The sequence below is a fragment of the Perissodus microlepis genome, chromosome 6 (assembly GCF_051167445.1).
Source record: "Perissodus microlepis isolate ML-2025 ecotype Zambia chromosome 6, ASM5116744v1, whole genome shotgun sequence".
Classification (NCBI taxonomy): domain Eukaryota; kingdom Metazoa; phylum Chordata; class Actinopteri; order Cichliformes; family Cichlidae; genus Perissodus; species Perissodus microlepis.
Window position 1 is genome coordinate 17,178,405 of NC_140466.1, and position 19,851 is coordinate 17,198,255.

Genomic DNA, 19,851 nt, shown 5'->3' on the forward strand with positions numbered 1-19,851 from the left:
TATTCAAAGCTTGTAGAACCACCTTTAGCAGCAATAACTTGAATTTTTTTTGTATGATTTTGTCAGTCTCTCACATCTTTGTGGGGGGATTTTGGCCCAGTATTCTTTACACATTGCTTCAATTTATTGATTTTTGCACTCATTTTTTTATGCACAGCTCTTTTAAGGTCTGACCACGACCTTTGATGTGTGGATTTTGACTGGGCCATTGCAACAGCTTAGTTGTTTTCTTTTTCAGCTATTCTGTTATAGATTTGTTGGTCTGCTTGGGATCATTGTTCTGTTGCGTGAACCAAGCTTTAGGGAGTTCATGGCTGACTGCAATGGGCCAAGGTCCTGTGGCTCAAATCATCACCCTGCCACCACCATGCTTGACAGTTAGTATGAGGTGTTTGCGCTGATATGCTGTTTCGAGTTGTGGTGGTTTTCTCCAAACATAGACTGTGCATTCTGGCCAAAAATCACCTTGGTCTTGTCTTTCCAAAGAACATTATTCCAGACGTCTTGTGATTTGTTCAGATAAACTTTGCAAACTTAAGTTGTTTTGCCATGTTCATTTTTTTGAGAAAAGCAACCTATCCAAACAAGTCATACTGGTTTGGGCTTTTTCTAATTGTACTGTCATAACACGCTAACTAAGGCCTGTGGAGTCTGATTTGTATCTACAGAGTTTTTTTGCAGTTTCTCTGAGTCTGACTTTAGGGTGAATTGGAGGTGCTGGGATGTCCAGTCCTCAGAAGATTGTGGCGTTGTATTAACATACACCTTAATGCGCCAGACCGGAAAACTGAAAACTTTTCTGCTTTTGTAGAAATGTATACACTAGATGTCAATCATTTACTCAAGCCCGTAGCATCTGGCTGCTAATTACCCTCTGAATTCCTGAGGAAGCAGTAAGGGTATACTTAGTTTTTCCTAGGACTGCACTGAAACCTGGGAAAGCTCTTTTTTTCATGTGACTGTACATACTGTAAATCACCAATTTTCACCAACATGTCAGTGGTGGTAGTTTCTCCACCCATGAAACGTGCAACTGCTGAATGTAGACTGTGTTATTTGTATAAATTAGTCCAGTCAGAAATGTTAACAGGGGAAAAGTTCAAGGGGTACTCAAGGGGGAACTAAAGCACCCCAGGAAAATAGTTTGATGTCCTTAGCATATTCACTCCTGTAGCTGTGAAAGGGAAATGCAGTTAGCTTTTAGCTAATGGCAACTCTGATATTTTTTTTATTTATATTGATTCAAAGCTGAACGTGAACAACAGTTGTTCTCTGTGTTTAGATTCACACACGGAAGGCTTTACATATGAAAGGAAGGATCATGTGAAACACACAGTGATTTACTGTAAATGAAAGCAAAAAGTAGCAGAGGTTGTCACACCAAGCTAAAAAAAAAAAAATCAGTTTCATGATTTTCTCTTTTGTTTCTACGAGGGGTCCAGGCTACCCCCACCCCACCCAAAGATGGTAGGATTTATCACAGGGCTGTTGTATTAACCTACATAAGTGATGTAGACCTAATGAACTGGAGAGTTGATGGTATATCTATTTGCATAGAGAGGAAGAGTCTGTCTGATATTTGTGTGAAACAGAAAATAGAGTCTGACCTTTAAAGTTATATATTCAATACTGTTCAAAAGTCTCGAGCCATCCTGCGTTTCTTTATATTTTGTTTCCAGACTTTCTGGTAATTTTTTAAAAGAGGTCTTGAGGCTTTCAGGAGGACTTTCAAAGTGTTTCTTTGGATATCGACTGCTTTTTCACTAGTTGGGGTGGCTGTAGCTCAGGTGGCAGAGCAGGTCAGCCACTAATCAGAAGGTCGGTGGTTCGATCCCAGGCTGCCTCCTGGCTGCATGCCAAATATCCTTGGGCAAGATACTAACCCCATGTTTGCCTACTGGTGGTGGTCAGAGGGCCCGGTGGAGCCTGTGTCCGGCAGCCTCGCCTCTGTCAGTGCGCCCCAGGGCAGCTGTGGCTACAATGTAGCTTGCTATCGCCAGTGTGTGAATGTGTGTGTGAATGGGTGAATGACTGAATGTAGTGTAAAGCGCTTTGGGGTCCTTAATGACTAGAAAAGTGCTATACAAATGCAGGCCATTTACCATTTTAGTTTTCAGTCCAGTTCTTGTAGCTGATTATTTTCAGGGATTTTTTTCTTCTTTTTATTTAACCACATAACTGTGACCTATGAATTATTCAAGCATAAAAAGACACCACACTCAAGGTATAAAAGTGTTGTGTCAATACATAACAGACAACTTAGCAAAGATTCTGCTGAAGCCTAATCAGAAATGGTCTCTTCCTTAAGAAGCCAATCTTACCATGGAAAGCATCTGATTGGCAACAGTTTCAGTTTTCAGCATGACAATGATCCCAAACGCTCCGCCGGTGCAGTAAAATCGAACCTGAATAGAAAAACAATCAGTGTTGATGCTATCAGTCATGGATTGGTCTGCCCAGAGCCTTGACGGCAACAGTGTTGAAGCAGTTTAGGATCATTTTGACTGAGAAGAGAACAAAAGGCAGCCAACATCCAAAGAAGAGCTTTGAATGTCTTTCAAGAAGCCTTCAAAAACATTTACTCAAGACTACTTAAAGAAACTACCAGAAAGCTTGTTCACAGAAGTTCACGATGTGTTGAAGAATAAAGGTGGTCATACCAAAAATTGACTTTTAAGTTTGTTAAAACTGTACAAATTCTGTTTTACTTATTATCTTTTCTTCTGTGATGGCATGTTTCAGTAAACTTATTCCTCATTTTCCAAGCAAAATTTTAAAAAATGAGGGGTGGCTCAAGACTTTTGTACAGTACCCTACTGTACTAAAAAAATAATAGTGAAACTACCCGCCTTGGTCTTGGTACTACCGTTACATTTTGTACCTCAGGAAAAGTTACATAAAAAAGACACAACTGTTCCTGATGTGAATCTTTGCCTTCAGAGAATACACCTTCTCCACTTCGACTGATAGCATGTCCTCCACACTGCTCACCTCACTACCTGCCAGATCCTATACTCTACAGCACGCTGACACACACTCACACATACACAGACGTGGCCTTCCAGGTGCTATCACTTTCCATTGTGTCGTGCGCGATGGATAAAGAGGTCAGTACGGAGAGAACATTCACCTTGGATCAGATCGTTCGGAGTCAGATTGATCCAGACGTCGACACACACTGTTGGGAACTTCCCGAGTGGCGTACATTAAAGTGCTGGCTTGTGAAAGGATGTTATTGTGACATGTAGCTGTGTGGATGCTTGAGTGTTGTGACACGTCTCCACGAATTTATCCAAATGGAAGTAAAATCTTGCCGTGTACACGAGGCCAGCACATCAAGCATTACCTCTCATTACCTCTTGCAGATTGTTTGGCTGTCAACACACATACAGGTTAAGAGATCAGACTCATTGATGTTTGCTCATTTCTGTTGCTTCCTGTTTGAGTCAAGTTGTATGCAGAGAGGAAGGGGTCAGTAGCGGCTTTGCAACAGGAAATAGTGGAACTGCATACAGAACAGCCAGGAATGATGCAGGATCAAGAGGAACAGGTAAAGGTTGAGGAGAGGGGTGGGGTGGGAACAATGAAAAATAAGAATAAGCAGAGTAATAGGAGAAGAATTTTAATCATAGATATTTCTTTCACATGATAAATTCTGCTCATTAATCTAATTTATCATCAATTTGGTTCACATTCTACAAAAAAAGCGCATACTATGCAGATTTAAAAGCAGTAAGTATTCAGTTTGGAGAGCTGTTGCAAACTGTTTAGATGAATCAGTCATGCTGGAGCTAAACATCTGTTTGGAAATTTAAAGGGAATCAATGAATTCCCATTTGTGCTTTGTAGACACAAGTCAGTCTAAAAAGTAGGTTATTCTATCAAATATTTCTCAGGCAATCTCCCACCACTTTGATCATTTAAATTTCCTTTTTGAGGCCATTTATTTCCCAAATCTTTCTGCCCTAATGTGATGCTCATTCCATTGTTTCAGCTCTGTTGACAAAAGTAGTTCTTTAATCACCAAAAAAATAACCTTGCAATGGTTTGCATTTCCCCAAGTTGAAAGGTTATATTCCTTGTTTTAGTCCATCCAATGACGATCTGTGTGTTACTCATCAGCATGAAAAAACTGTCAGCCCCCCCACTTTAATACTACCACACAACACTGTGCTCTGTATCCCTCACTGAGGCTCATTTTGGTCTTAATGTACCAACCTAATGTTTGTCCCAGCAAGTCTAATACTTTTGTTTTATCAATGGAGTCTCAAACACATGCACAGCTTTGCCGTCTTCATTGGCACTGTGTCTCTTACTCTCACCTCGACATATGGACATAGATGACATGCATATTTTGTTTTTTTAACATGCAGGGTTAATATTTTATCCTAAGCAACAATCTTTCCCTAAACCAAAGTAGTTTTTCGTCAGTACACCCAAACAAAAATTAAATTAACACAAAAGTTTAAAAATGTAACTAAAAACAGAATGCATCGATTTGCAAATATTCTAAACCCATGTTTTATTCACAGTAAAATGCAGAAAACTTGAAATTTTGAAAATGAGACATTTTTATTTCATAAAACAAATATTAGCTCATTTTGAATTTGGCAGTAACACCTTTCATAAACGTTGGGCAACAAAAGGCTGGAAAATTAAGTGGTACTAAAAAGAAACAGCTGGAGGAACATTTTGTAACTAATTAGGTGAACTTTCAGCAAGTCAGTAAAATGATTGGACCATCGAGCGGCAGATGGCCGCCCATCCCTGAACTTCATTCTTCTGGAGGTTTCTTCCTGTTAAAAGGCATATTTCCTTTCTACTGACACGCAAGTGATTACACATGGGCTACATGTGATTGTTAGGGTTTTCGCTGTATTATTGTAGGGTCTTTACCTTCCAGCATAAAGCTGTATTGTTGTGATTTGGTGCCATATTAATAAAACTGAATTGAACTGAACTATAAAGAGAGCATGTTTGACAGGCAGAGTTTCTCAGAGGCAAAGATGGACAGAGATCCCCCAATCTGCAAACAAAACTGTGTCTGCAAGCTGTGCAACTTCTTCCTAATTATAGAATATTGTTCCACAATGTAAAATTGCAAAACTGAAGTTCTAATCATGTATATTACATAGTATCAGCAAAACATCCAGAGAATCTGGAGAAATCTCTGTGCGCAAGGGACAAGTCCATAAATCAATACTGTTTGTGATCTTTGGGCCCTCGGGCAGCACTGCATGATTCTGTCATAGAAATCACTGCACGGACTCAGAAACACTTCCAGAAATCAGTGTCTGTGAGATGACTGCGTCATCTAAAAATGTATGTTAAAGGTCTATCTTGCAAAAACGTAGTCATATATGAAAATGTTCCAGAAACACCGCCGTCTTCTTTTGACCTAAGCTCTTTGAAAATGTAATAAGACAAAGTGGAAAATGTGAATTTTGAATTTAAAATTCTTTTCGTAAAACATGGATCCTGCATTCTCCAGACCAAAGAGAAGAGGCTCCATCTGGCTTGTAATCAGAGCTCAGTTCAAAAGCCTGAATCTGGTGTTAGAGCATTCTCATTCCCAACGTGTAACATACCGACGATTTGTAACGGCCCGAGGCATTGCATAGTAACGCGAAAGGTACCCTTCCACATCCTTTTGAGACGATCCGGATTCTCAATTGAATCTAACAGATTACCGCTTGTGGCGGTAACACATCTCCGTTTCCGGAGCAGAGGCTCCAGCCCTCCATTCCAGGCCTAACTATAACCTTAATCCTTAACCAAAACCTTAACCCTATCAGATCGTGTTTTCCAAAGTGATTCCAAACAGTTCTCATGCCTCCGAACGCATAACATACTGACAATTTGTCACATAGTGTTGGGATGTTATGTGTTGGGATGGGAACATGTTCGTTAGAGTCTAATGTATTGGAAAGGCACCATTGATGCTGAAAGGCATATACAGGTTTAAGAGCAACATTATTATGCAGATAATAATGGACTCAACTTGTGATGTTGATGCCATCAAATTCAAAATGACCTTATTTTGTTCTTACATTTTCTTTGTTTAAACATTTGATATGTTTTCTAAAGTGCAAAACACAAAACTTTACTATTTGCCTCATTAGGAAGAATAGTGGAGTCAAAAAGTTCTTATTGTTCTTTGTTGGTGTTAATTTGTTGGTATTGTTCACTGTAAATTGACAAACACTGCAATAAATGCACAGCAATCGTAATTGTGTGGGGAAAATCTGATATTGTGTCAACCACTTCTCCCTCCACCGCTCCAACCTCCTGATGCAGACTCTATTGTTCTATAAAACAGGGCCATTACCTCGCTGTATTTAATCATCAGGACACTAGTGTTGAAGGACTTGTGTGTACTTCTGTGACACCCATCAAATCTGGTAGAAAAGCAGAATTTGACCCCTCGGGATACAAACACAGTGAACACGACCACACCTATGTGTGCAAACATTCACACACGCAATAGTTTTATGTAAGCAGCGGGAAAATACGTTATACACACCATAAGCTCATACACAGATCAAACAAATCTCTCTGGACGTGTCCTCCCCCTTTAGTAATCTCCCCAGGGATGCGGAACTGGCGGCGACACAGTTTTTAGACGGAAACCCTTCTCACATGACCATGCACACTTCCTCTCCTAGGACTGCTGAGTCCCAGCAGGCAGTTGTATTTTTGGTCCCCCCCACCAACACAACAAAGGGGTTAGCCTTGCATAAGCAGTCCTTAATGAGGAGGCTTTTCTGGGGGGCATTCAGTCAGAATAATAGAACGTGACATTTGTTGCATGTACATGAGACCTGAGCTGTTTTTGGCAACAATGGCCCATCTAAAAAAAACCAAACAAGTGCCGTCTTGTTTTGTACACATATTTATACATTTAGACACCTACAAACCCATCTGCATGTCACACTTGACCAGCGCTTTTGACCGGTGTGTATGTGTCTCCAGGTGAGATGGAGGAGTTGGAGGCCCTCTGGCTGACGGGCATCTGCCACAATGAGAAGAACGAGGTGATGAGCAGTCAGCTGGACGTGGACAACATGGCAGGGGTCTTCTACATGCTCGGGGCTGCCATGGTTCTGTCATTCATCACCTTCATCTGTGAACATTTGTTCTACTGGCAGCTGCGCTTCTGCTTCATGGGCGTGTGCTCTGGAAAGCCCGGATTCACCTTTTCCATTAGCAGAGTGAGTGTGCTCGTGTTGTATTTTAGGTCTGACCTCTGTCCTTCTGACAGAAAGATCACAGGAGTGGCTTTTTTAAAACCACTGGCTGTGGTTGAGGTGGATGGAGTCAGTCAGGGAGATGCGATGACTCACCTGAGCTACCTGCGGCTTCTTTTTTTTTTTTTTTTTTTTTTTTAGCTCAGGCTGTTGTTAACAACAAAAACAAATTCTAGCGATATAAAAAAAATACTCCAGATAGCTGCTAGAGCCCATTATTATCTATTCAAACTCAGTTTAATACTGCCAGTCATAGACAAAGAAGGTGTTTATCCTTTATCCAATTATGTGCATTTCAGTGTCACTTTTGTTAGTTAACATCTATTTCATATTTTATTTAGTAGAATTAATGCAACAAGAAGAATACATATTTTACTTTATTGGTGGATTACTTTAGAGATCATTGCAGGGCAGTAACATAACTGACCTCTGAAAGCACTGATACATGGGTTTACAACAGCTGCATCTTAAATAAATAACATACGTCCTTCCAGAAACTGATCTTACCCTCTGCCAGCCATCTTGGTAACACCTCTGGGGAACTTATTTGGCATTTAATTCGAGGTCCCTGTCACACTTAACAGGGAGAAAGCCATAACTTTAATTGTAGTGGTTACCAGAACTGCATGTTCACATGAAATGGTGAAAAACAGCTTCAAAAGATAGCACTTAGACTACACATATGAGAAGTTATGCAACGTTACAGCATCCAGGAGTGACAACAGCAGCTCGTCCTAAAGAGCACTGAGCAAATGCTGTGCTAAATCACATGATCAGTACAGTAAGACAAGAAATCTGAGTGAACTTGGGTGCATTTTTGTCTTTTCTATGATGACAAGTCGATATGTTGATGTTGAAGCTCTGCTGTTCACATGTCAGTGCAAAAACAGAAAAAAGAAGAAAGGACGCTTCATGGCCCTGATGTTCGATCCTGCAGGTGCTTCTCAGCAGGCCAGGTATAAGTACAAAAAAGAGAAACAAAACCCAGGAAAACGTTCAAAAAAAAAAAAAAAGTAGTGCAAATATGACCGTAAAGAAGTACTGAGACACTTTGTCATCAGCTAAACACCCGATAACGCCCATCAACTCTAACACAAATGGCTTATCCTGTATTTTTATCAGTTTTGTTACATCCTCCTCCCTTCACCTCCAACCGATCATGGCAGATGACCGGCCCTCGTCGATGACAGCCTCGTTCTGCTCTAGGTTTCTTCCTGTTAAAAGGGAGTTTTTCCTTCCTGCTGTCACCTAAGTGCTTGCTCATAGGGGCATGAGCACAGGGAGTCATATGATTGTTGGGGTTTTCTCTGTTTTCTCTGTATTATTGTAGGGTCTCTACCTTACAATATAAAGCACCTTGAGGCAATTATTGTTGTAATTTGGTGCTACATTAATAAAACTGAATTGAATGGAATTGATTGGTTCTTTGGAAATAACAAATGAACACAAAAAGTAGGCATTTCAGAGGCTTGACACAAACTGTTTGTTATCCATATCTGAAAAGCAAATGTGCTTCTGTCTGTTAGAAATAGCTGCACTTGGAGCTGAGGTGAAAAGCGAGCCATCGTCAAGAAGCGAGACACAGAAATCATTAAGATTTGGACACATTTTCAGAGCCTCTCTCCTGGAAGTCCTTCATTGTGCCGTGCTTGTTTGTAAGCAGAGGGAGTTAGCATGCTAAAAATGAAACCTGAGAGAAGCTGAAACCTTTTTTTTTTTTTACCTTGTCACCTCCTCCCCGTGTAAATTGGGTCCATATAAATAGTCATTTGAGGTGTCAAGCATTTGCATAATGTTACCTTTTAAGAAGCAGGTTGCTGTTGTATGCAAATTGCCTTAGTTATTATTGCCCAGGAAAAAGGGACACTGCTGTTTATATGTTTGGTCTTAAGGATGAAGGTGTTTCTAATTGTAAGGTAATCTGGTTTACACCTACTCAGAATGACCAGAAGGACAATAAAAGAGAGTGCAGGCCATAAGCGCTACTGAAGCACACTGTCTTCTGTGTTTTTGAAATGGTAGCAACCTCCATCTGTGTTAGATTTCTTTTTCTTTTTTTTTTACAAAGCGTGAGAAGAGCTTGTCACTTGTTGAATTAAATAAATTCTAGTTGCAGACAAATTTTGAATTGCCTCCTACAACTCAAGAGCGGTTTAGTCAAGCAGATGTCTGTCATACATTTCCATGCCTGTTTGAAGATTGTAGCTGCGCTGCGAGAAAGGAGAAATATTTCCAAATGGCAGGGCAGGTCACATAAAGCAAGAAGGTGACAAGTGATGGGACAGCAAGGGGCTAAGAAAATTCAGAGACAGATCAAAAGATAAGTTAGCAACAGTCATGATAAAAGAATAAAACTGGTAACAGGACAAAGGGTAGCAGAGAACAGACACAGCGGTGTGCTGAGAACCTGTGTTTCATTACCTTTCACTGCAGCTGTAGTAGCGATAGATGCAGACAGATAAAGACAGACAATCCCATCGGAGCGGCTGCTGCTCACCAAAGAAACGGAGATAAGGCAGACCCAAAGACAGAATGGAGGCATAAAGGAAAAGAGGGGGTGGGGGTGGTTGACGAATCGCATTCATGAAAGTGACTAAGAGGCAGACGGAAACTGTTTCTGACAAGTTGACGCCTTTGAGGAATACTGGCCTGCACACTGGCTGGTGGGTAGTGCGTCCTCGACCTTTCAGAGTTGGCTGTTGCCTAAACCAGAGATTCCCCCAGCCCCCATTTAAATATGCTTGTTTGACTCGCAAAATCTTCCGCTCACATGAAAATGCTGCTTCTACTAGCCAACCATAGCAAACACACACACACACACTGATGGATGGTGACCTTATGAGTAAAATTTAGTCAGTGGTTATATCTTTTACCTGTGAGACAAAAGTGATTGATCCCTATTTTTTTGTTTGTTTGTTTATAAAGAGAAACAAGTAAGTAGAAAGACAGCAAGGCGAGTGTCTGCTAAATGTAAATGACATTGATCAAACCTATTGACTCACTTGCTCCCCTTGTGATATCAATTAAGGCTCTGATCTGCTCTGTCTCTTCTCACTCAGTTCTCTGTGTCTGAGGTTGAGGGCTGAGCAGCAGCTGTGAGGGTCCTCGTTGTTCCCCAGAGAAAATTCATTTATGAACTCAGACCCTATTACTGTTTAATAGTGTGTAAACAAGAGGGTGGTCATAGAGAACATGGCAATGCATTAACCTCTCTGCCTCTGCCTGTTTCTGTTTGCCTCCCTCTCTCCCTCTCTCTGTCTGTCTCTGTGTCTGGTATCTGCCTCCGTCTCTCTTAACATTAAACCCTCCTCTGGTTCTTGACTCCTTACTCCTGCCACACATTTTGCTGTTATTGTGATCTCTCTTGGGAGTCATACCTTATCACACTCACTCTTTCTCCCTTCCATGGTCTCACCCTCTCTTTATCTCTCTCTACCTTCCCTTTTCTTCTCATTATCACTCTGCAGGGTATCTACAGCTGCATCCATGGAGTCCAAATCGAGGAAAACAAGTCCACCATAGACTCCCCCTCATCCACCATAAAGAAGAACATGAACAACACTCACTCGAACATCCTGCGGTTGCTCCGCACTGCCAAGGACATGACTGCCGTTCCGGGCGTTAACGGCTCTCCACACGCCGCCCTGGAATATAGCCACAGCGGCCGTGAGTCGGCTATATACGATATCCAGGAGCACCGGCGCAGCCTGGTGGGTCACCCTGTAGACTGCAAGTCTGCGCCACCCTACATGCCAGAGGACAACATGTTCAGTGACTACATCAGCGAGGTGGAGAGGACTTTTGGCAACTTGCCCCTGAAGGACAGCAACTTGTACCAGGACCATTACCGGCACCACCACCCGGCTCTGGGTATGTCCGGCCCCCCGCCAAATAGGCCGCGTAGCTTAGGCAGCGCTAGCTCGTTGGAGGGGGGCATGTTCGATTGCGACAGTTTGGGGGGAGGGGTAGCGCCTATCTTCACCACCCAGCCCCGCCCCTCCATGACTCACAGGAATACCAGTAAATTTGACCTGATCGCTGGCCACACCCCTGCGGATTCCAGCCAGGGTGGGTTCAAGGGCAGCAATGTGTACGGCAGGTTTTCTTTCAAAGGAGGTGCATCCAGCACGGGGCTCATCGGGGGGCATGACAGGTACTGTGGGGGTGGGGGAGGCTCAGGGGGTGACGATGGGAACATTCGCTCTGATGTGTCGGATATCTCCACGCACACCGTCACCTACGGCAACCTGGAAGGAAACGCCAAGCGGCGTAAGCAGTACAGGGACAGCCTGAAAAAGAGGCCAGCCTCTGCCAAGTGCAGACGGGAGCAGGACGAGATAGAGCTGAGCGGCTTCAGGAGGAGACCCCACCACCACACCGTCCACCACCACTTCCCCCACGGGCCCCAGGCACACCGCACGGTCTCACCTCCCCTGGAGCGGAAGAGGGGAGGAGGAGGGGGTAATGCTTCACCTTACTTATTCCGCAGGGATAAAGAGAACCTGAGGGATTTCTATGCGGACCAGTTCCGCTCCAAGGAGGGCAAGGCCATGTGGGAGCAAGAGGGTGGAAGTGGTGTGGGCGGTGGTAGCGGTGGTGGTATCTGTAAAAGCTTAGTACCTGTGGAAGACTTCCTCAAAGGTAAAGAAAAGAAATCGGATGGGCTTGGCCCGGTGTCGGCAGGGCAGCAGGCCCACACCTGCTGGGAAAAGGGGGTGTCGGGGATAGGAGGGGGTGGCATAGCAGGGGGTGACTGGGAGTGTCGTAACTGCCACAGTGTGTGCCACCATAGTGGAGGAGGCAGCACTTGTCCAGTTAGTGGAGTTGGGGGGACCAGCAGTCGTCCCAGCTCCGCCACATCCAAACGCTGTGACTCCTGTAAGATTCAGCCGAGCAACCTTTATAACATTAGTGAGGATAACAACATGATGTTCACTGGAGTTAAGGGTAGCGTAGGACCCATCCAAACACAAACTCAGGCACAACGCAGGAAGCTAGGGCCAGGCGGGAGGGTGTTACGGAGGCAGCACTCATACGACACATTTGTGGACCTGCAGAGGGAGGGGGCAGGTCGCATGGGGATGGGTGGGGGCGTTGGGGGGCAGTTTCAACAGCCCCGGAGTGTGAGCTTGAAAGACAGAGATCGCTTCATGGAGGGCCCCAGCCCTTATGCTCACATGTTTGAGAGGTATTCAGGTGATAGAGAGTCTCCCATGTTTGGAGGGATAGGCGGGGATAGGGCCAAGGGAGGCTCCTCCTGCAGTTTGTTCCGTGGAGGCGAAGGTGGGTTGCATCGGCGGTCGGTGGGGGAAAGAGACCTGAGGGACAGAGATCGAGCTATGATGGGAGGTGGGGGCTGTGGTGGTGGTGGTGGTGGTGGTGGTAGCAGAGGGGCCGGGACTTACTCCTTGTCTAAATCTCTCTACCCAGATAAGGTGAACCAGAATCCCTTCATCCCAACCTTCGGCGACGACCAGTGTCTTTTACACGGTGCCAAACCGTACTACATCAAAAAGCCACAGACGCAGCAACAGCAGCAGCAGCAGCAACTTCTCAACAACAGCCGAGGAGGAGGGGACTTCCGCAGCTCCATGGGAGCAACTTCCTATTTGCCCGCGTCCGCCACAGCTGGGGTGATGTCCAATGTGGCCCCCAGGTTCCCCCAAGAGCTGTGTCTGGGTGGGGTGGGAGGGCCCATGGGGAACCACCACGGGGGCAACAAGCTACTGCCTGGGGGCAGGGACACGTTAGGTTTGGGGCAGGGACAGAGACCATTCAACGGTGCCAGCAATGGACACGTTTATGAAAAGCTCTCCAGCATTGAGTCAGACGTTTGAGAGTGAAGACAGTGGAAGAAAGAGAGAGGCGAGAGGGAGGAGTTGAAGTGGGCGAAGAAAATGAGGGGAAGAGGAAAAAGCAGAAACAGCACAGGCTGATGACCTCTCTGCGTGAAGAAAATGACAAGGCACAATTGTGTGTATGTGTGTGTGTGCGCGCGCGCGCGTGTGCTGTTCTCACTCCACTAAATGGAAAGAATTTGGACAATGCGCACAGGCCACTGCCGGCTAAGCTGTGGTGAAGTCCGGCGGGAGACAAGTTTTTAATGAGAAGAGAGGATTCTGGTGCTGCTCCGATGCTCAGTGAAAGATCTAAAGGGAGGGAGGGAGGAATGGGAGGGAAGTAGTAGGGAAGGGGGGGTGAAATCAAATTTCCAGCCTCTGCTCTCGTCACATGCTCTTTGTCTTTCCCTCCCTCCTGCAGCTCCTCAACACCAAAACAAACGTTTTGTTTAGCAACAGAAATACAATCATGAATGAGAAATCAACACTTCTGCTGAAGTAACAGGGTACACTAACAATAACTGTATTGATAATGTTAATAATATTATTGAATATTATTCCAGTGTTTAATGATGATCGGTTTGGATTGTTTTTAAAGTTTATTTATTTGAATAGTTCATGTTACATATTTGTATGATGTTGATTCTTTCTTAGCTTACCAATTTACAGGAGTCTGATAGACCCGATGTTGGCACAGATCTTTTTTTTCGTGGGGGGGGGGGGGGTGAGGGGGGGGTTCCTGTAATTTGGACTCTTCTTTGCTATCAATTCTTCATGTTTTTTTGTTTTGTTTTCTTTTACTTTTCTCACTTTTGATTGCCGTGAAGTGTACGTGAAAGGCATGATTTGCTGAGTACATCGTATGTACTTGGAAAATTTGCAAAGGTCTTTTTTTTCTCAGCTGCAGAAACGACATCATCATACTGATTTGCCGTTTTGCTGTCATTTCTTTCTGCCTGGCAGTTCCAAATGGGTCTCACATTTTGAGCTGGATGTGCCTTAAAGGACTAATACTGATTCTCCATCTATCTTCTGTTGGAAAGACAGATTCACCTGCGAGTAATTAATCAATTGGTTTGAAAACTGAACATCCAAGTCACCATTTCCGATACGAGAGCAGAGTTCGAGGTGTTTAGCTGACTGTATAACACAAAGCTAGACACAGAGGAAGCTTAAATTTGCACTTTGATCCCCGACCAATAAAAGAAAGCAGCGGCAGGATTGCACAGTTTAAATGCAGAATCGTCTTCTTGTATTAACGCCACAGTTAATCTAACCACAAGTAATTTTCCTTGAAATCATTTACCTCCACAAGCTTCATCACTCCTCCCCTCCTCATAACAGATGACCCAGAAGTCAACTATCCATTAATTATGTATAAATCGTATTTAATGTCCTCTTGTTGCTTCCGTGGCGTTTCATTGGGTCTGGCTCAATTGGCCGTGACAGTTTTTCTGTTCAGGACAGGAACATAATGGACTTTCAGAGAGAGGCCTCTGTTTCTGGTATGAGCAGTTAATTTTTTTATGATTACTGTTACAAGCCTTGCCTGCCACATTAGATAGTCACAATTGAGGAATGGCAAGAGGGGTTTATCGCTGTATTGTGCAGGTGTCAACGACCACAGCGGGCTCGTGAATTTTTTTTAATACACAGTCCCACATAATTATCTCATAACTCAGAACAGTGCCACCGCAGTTTAAAAGACACTTTTCAGAGGATCTGTACATTTAAAAAAAAGTTTGCAGTCAGCTTAGCTGAGCATAAAGATTGAAGATAACAAGGGGAAGTAGCTAACCTGGCTCTATCTTGGAATAATAAAATCCACATATCAGTGCCTCTAAGGCTCACTAATAACATGTTGTATCCTATTAGTTTAATTATCTCAAATTGACATAAATACTTTTTCAGAGAGCTTGTAAGCTGTTGCCATGCCAGAAACTTCCATTTTTAGCACATCCAGCCAAAGGTCCAATAAGCTTCTGCCACGGTAAAGCATCCATCCACAATTCAAAAGAATCGCTACTCCTCCGAGAGTATTAGTTAGATTTCAGTGAAATGTGCACACAGTGATCCCCTAATCAATCATCCAGATAGTGCTCAAGGTCAGGGTCACATTTGTAGGGCTCATAAGCCTACTACATCATTGACGTTCTGGTTTATTAGCAAGACAGTGACTACTGTTTTATACTCCTGTTTTGAAGCCTTAATCCTAGTATTATTGAACTCATCGTCTGTTTTTATTTCTTTCTGGAAGCAGAAGTGACTGTTAGCATGGTGAATCTATTCACTGGACATATAATTCATTGTAGGCATACTGCTCCTCACCTATAAGAGCTCAGTAACATAGAAATAAAATACTACATGTTTTGGACAGTTTGTTACAGCATGTGCTTTCTTTACTAATATTATTAAAATTGCTTCAAAAGCCACAAAAACTGTCAAAATGTCCAGTTTACTGAATTAGCTGAAGTTAACCCTAGCACACAGCTAGTAGCCTAGCTTAGACTAGCCCCTCCCCTGTCATTCCAAACAGCAAATTATGTGTTGGCTAACTATAAGATTTTATTAAATTTAAATGGATGAGTTATACAAAAGAACCTCTTCCAATTTATAAAAGAAAAAATAAGCTATAAAGACCAAAAACTGTTATTTTTTTTAACAAATTTATTTTTTATGTAAAGTCAGCCAACTTAATATGGAAGTCTATAGGGAATTGTTTACCTCGAAACGCCATTAAAGGAACTACAAATCAAATTCAGCTTCATTTTTCAGCCCTGGGCTTGCTGGTTGGTCTCCAGTTTATTCTAACCCAAGCTAACTGACTGTAGCTTCAAAATATCAACCTTCTAATCTACATTAGCAACATGTCAGCTTTTTCCTCCTGGTTATTATCCTGCAGTGGACCTGGATATATAATAAATGTACCCCTCTGTGCTCTCGGTCATCCTTTCTACACTCATCATTAACAAATCCCTCAAATAAAACATAAAAAAGAAATCTCAGTATGTACTGTAGCCCTGATTTCTCCCTCCACCCGGCCCTAATCTGTTTCACATGCTGAGATTTTTGATGAAGAAGAGAATTTGCCCTCAAGTTCAAGGTCCTGTGTGGATTGTGTCAACTGCAGACTTTTGTAAGGGGGGAAAACAGAGTAAAGAGATGTAGGCGCACTAAAATAAGGTGGGACGCTGTGTGAAAAACAACACCTTTATTATCGATTGACTTATTTTTATGTTGCTAAAAAAAAAAAAAACAGGCAGCTTCCAAATCCACATCAGACACTCAGATGATCTCTGCTCTGACTGAATATGAAGGTGAAAACTAAGTTGTGTATTTCCTAAGTTTCCTGCTCTCTCTGTCCTTTAAATTGTATTATTATTCATGAAAAGTATATTCTACTTAAAGTCACTGGTCCAGTTTGACTTGAAGTCATGTTGCCAAACCAAATTTTGATATCTACAAAGCACAATCCTGTCTGAATGGATCTAATACTTAGTTTGTAGAACATCCTGGTAAATTTTTTAGAAGACTTTCCTTCCCTTGGTGGACAAGTCAGTATGTATGATACAAGGGTGATGATGAAGGGCGGGGGTGTCCAGTGTTTGTAAGCACTTGCATGTATACACTTTTCTTTATTTCTGTTTTTTAACTTTCAATTTTAGCCCAAAAAATGTGTGTTTTTGAATGATATTTGGAATTTTATCACTTTCACTGGTACTGATGATCCATGTAGTACTATAGGTGTGTGTGTGTGTGTGTGTGTGTGTGTGTGTGTGTGTGTGTGTGTGTGTGTGTGTGTGTGTGTGTGTGTTTGTACGAGAAGAGCGATCTAAAAGTCAAAATTTTTCAGTTTCACTCAAATGCCGAATCTGAGTAAAACTTTTCACTATGGTAAAGATAGAAGACACTTTTCTTTTTCTTTTTTTTACTGTTAACCTTATATAACTTTCTTGATAGTTTGTGGCTCAGTTCTTGCTTTACACACTTGCTGTCACTTAAAAAAACTTTTTTTCCTCTCATTTCAACGATTTTTTTCCCTTTTGAATATAGCTCATTATTTCTGTTATTGTATGTGCCTGAAAACATACGCTTGATTACCTCTGTGTGTGCTCATATGGGAGACAGAGTGTGTGTGAGAGATATAGCTGTTTGTTGTACATGTACTATAAAGCTGTATGTAAATACTTTACCTCACGCTCATGGACTTTTGATAAAAACCTGTACAAAACAACAGCAGAGAGTACATCTATTTGGGATAAATCTTTCATTCTGAGATCCCCAATGCAGAACTGCTTTTTGTAATGACTTCAGGCCAGGATACGTGCAGTCATTTATTATCACACAGATAGTGCACACATTTAACGAGTGTTGCGTTTTGGGGGTTTTTTTGTTGTTTTTTGACCAGTTAAGAAGGCTGGGTTTTTTTTCCTCGCGAGGGGAGATCGTAAAGCACCGCCAATAATTGCTACCCAGAAAGCACAATAGATTATCTATTGCATTTTTACAGAGGTGTGGTCTCTTTGTTTGTCCCTCTTTAGCTAAATCTTCTGTTATGTTGTGTTTGGTCACAGAGGAGATCGAACAAATCTATTCCCAAGCTGTACAGATTGTGAAAAATGTACATATGTCAAAAAAATCTAGTTCATCCTTGCATTTTTTTTGTATGGAGAGAAATTACTTGTGTGCAGAGAGTATTTCAAATTTGATTGAATATTTAGTAATATTGAAAAATGAGATTAAACACAGTCAATGTGAAAATAAGTGCTGAGAAATATTATTCTTCTGTCTCTTTGGAATAAAAGTGTTAAGTATTAATAAAAAATAAGAAATTTCAGCTGGTTGGTCTTTTCTTTTTCTCCTGCAGTTCATGTGCATGTCTGTAGGTCGACCGTGATGTCACACGAAGGGATCACATTGCTGTGTCCATGTGCGGTCCTGTGACATTATGGCTGCTGCAGAATGCCAGCTTTTTTGCTCTTTCATTGCATCTTTTGCTTGTCATTCTCTGTTTTTCAGTGGGAAGAGAAAAACCACAAAGAGGCATGAGAGAGGCAGACGAGATAAGGAGAACAAAAAATAATGGGAGATATATTGAGGGAAAGGAGAAGTGATGCAAACTGAACCGAGCAGCAGAGATCAAAGCCCCCAAAAACCTCTCTCTCCCCCCCTCCCCTTACTCTTCAGACTCTCTCTTTACTCTTGTCCAGCAACAGGAGTTATTTAAAGAAACCAGCCGGTTTGAAAATGTACTGATGCCTTGCCTACAGATTTGGAGGGAAGGTTTTTTTTAACAGCTGCAGTCCTGGATGGTTGAACAGAACAAGGTGAGGCATAGGTAGAAATAACCTTTTCATAAGTTAATCAGCTTCTGAAAAAAAAAAGAAAAACATCAGCCTTTTTTTTTTTTTGCTTACTTCTTCGATCCCTCCATCAACCCAACAACCCCAGGATGCATTGCAACACATGTAACTACTTCTTGACAATTAACTGTTACCTAGCAACTGGCTCTTTTTGCTGAGATGGGGAGGGGTGTAGAAAGAGAGACGGGGAGGGAGATTTATACAGTATTCCCACGGCATCTTAACTGGATTGGATGCAACAATGCATTGACAATACAGTACCAAAAATGGAAAGTACAGCCTGAGCTGAACGCCCACACGTAGCAGCGAAGGGGGAAGGGGGCGTGCAGGGAGAGGAGGGGGGGAAGAGAGGTGTGGTGGTTTGATATACAGTATGGGGTGGGGGGATCACTGGTGGAAGATTTAAAAAAAGGAAGGAATTAGCGTGCAGCTGCAAGTTGAAAGTGAGAAAAAAGGGAGAGAATGGACACGCCACCCTGCAGTATGAGATGAGGATGATAAGTGAAGTTGTAGAAGAGGAGTAGGGAGAAGCTGGTTGCTGTAGAAACACTTGGCAAAGTTTTAATGAAGGCATAAAGTTGGCTGTCTGCGCTCAAGACACGCACACACACGATCACCATACGCAAACAAACATTATAATTATGTTAGAAAATAATAGGCACCCCCTGCTGGGCCCACGAGGGTCGTTCCTGGACTTCAGCTGAAATAAATAAATAAATGAAGATCAGCCTCCGTGAATCGGTGTAAAGCCGCGTGTGATTACGGCGGCAGACGAGCACTGACACCCTGTGGCAAAAACAGGGCATCCGCCTTGTTGGGACACGCACAGGTAGCAGGAGAACAGCCTTCATCTGCAGCGTTGCAGACGTCCACGCCTCTCACCGTCAGCCCTATGTGTGCGGTTAGGCGGTTAGGTGTCTGCCTTTCAAAGGCCATTTGTGTAATAAATATAGGCTTGAATATTAAATCAAGTAACGCACACTTAATGTTTCCATGAATAAAATTAGTTGCGCTGTGGACTTATTTTAAGGGTGTATTTTTTTTCCTGTTTTGGGCATTTAAAAAAAACTTAGCCAAATTATCTAAAAACCTCCATTTTTATTATGTCCTCTGCAGGCAGGACTCACGGTGAGTTACTCTGGTCTAGAAGAAAGACGGAAACCCCGATTTTCATGCTTCTGTTCGATTTCTTACATAAAATCATTATGTAATTATTCTGCTTGTTCCTCCTCACATAAGAACTCCTCGCTCTCCCTGAAATCATTTGTCCATGCCTAGTTACAGATATGTGGGAAAAATAATGTGTCCTTATCCTTTAGATGCTACACCCGACTGTGAACTTCAAGGACTTTGAGTGCTGTCTGCATGCAGACTATCGCTGTGTTGGTTATCATGATAAGC

General features: G+C 42.6%; 1 protein-coding gene across 5 annotated transcripts in view; it reads left to right on the forward strand.

Annotated features, from left to right (window-relative positions):
* grin2bb (glutamate receptor, ionotropic, N-methyl D-aspartate 2B, genome duplicate b) overlaps positions 1-17,924 on the forward strand; it is a 139,069-nt gene extending 121,145 nt beyond the window's left edge. For 4 of the 5 annotated variants that reach the window (XM_084931133.1, XM_084931132.1, XM_084931135.1 and 1 more), the window contains exons 15-16: positions 6,973-7,211; positions 10,715-17,924. In XM_084931133.1, the coding sequence (XP_084787259.1) occupies positions 6,973-7,211; positions 10,715-13,084 (2,609 nt within the window). In that variant the 3' untranslated portion in view covers positions 13,085-17,924. The remainder of the gene's footprint in view (positions 1-6,972; positions 7,212-10,714) is intronic. The other variant, XM_084931136.1, reaches the window with a different exon arrangement.
* Positions 17,925-19,851: the final 1,927 nt, after the last annotated feature.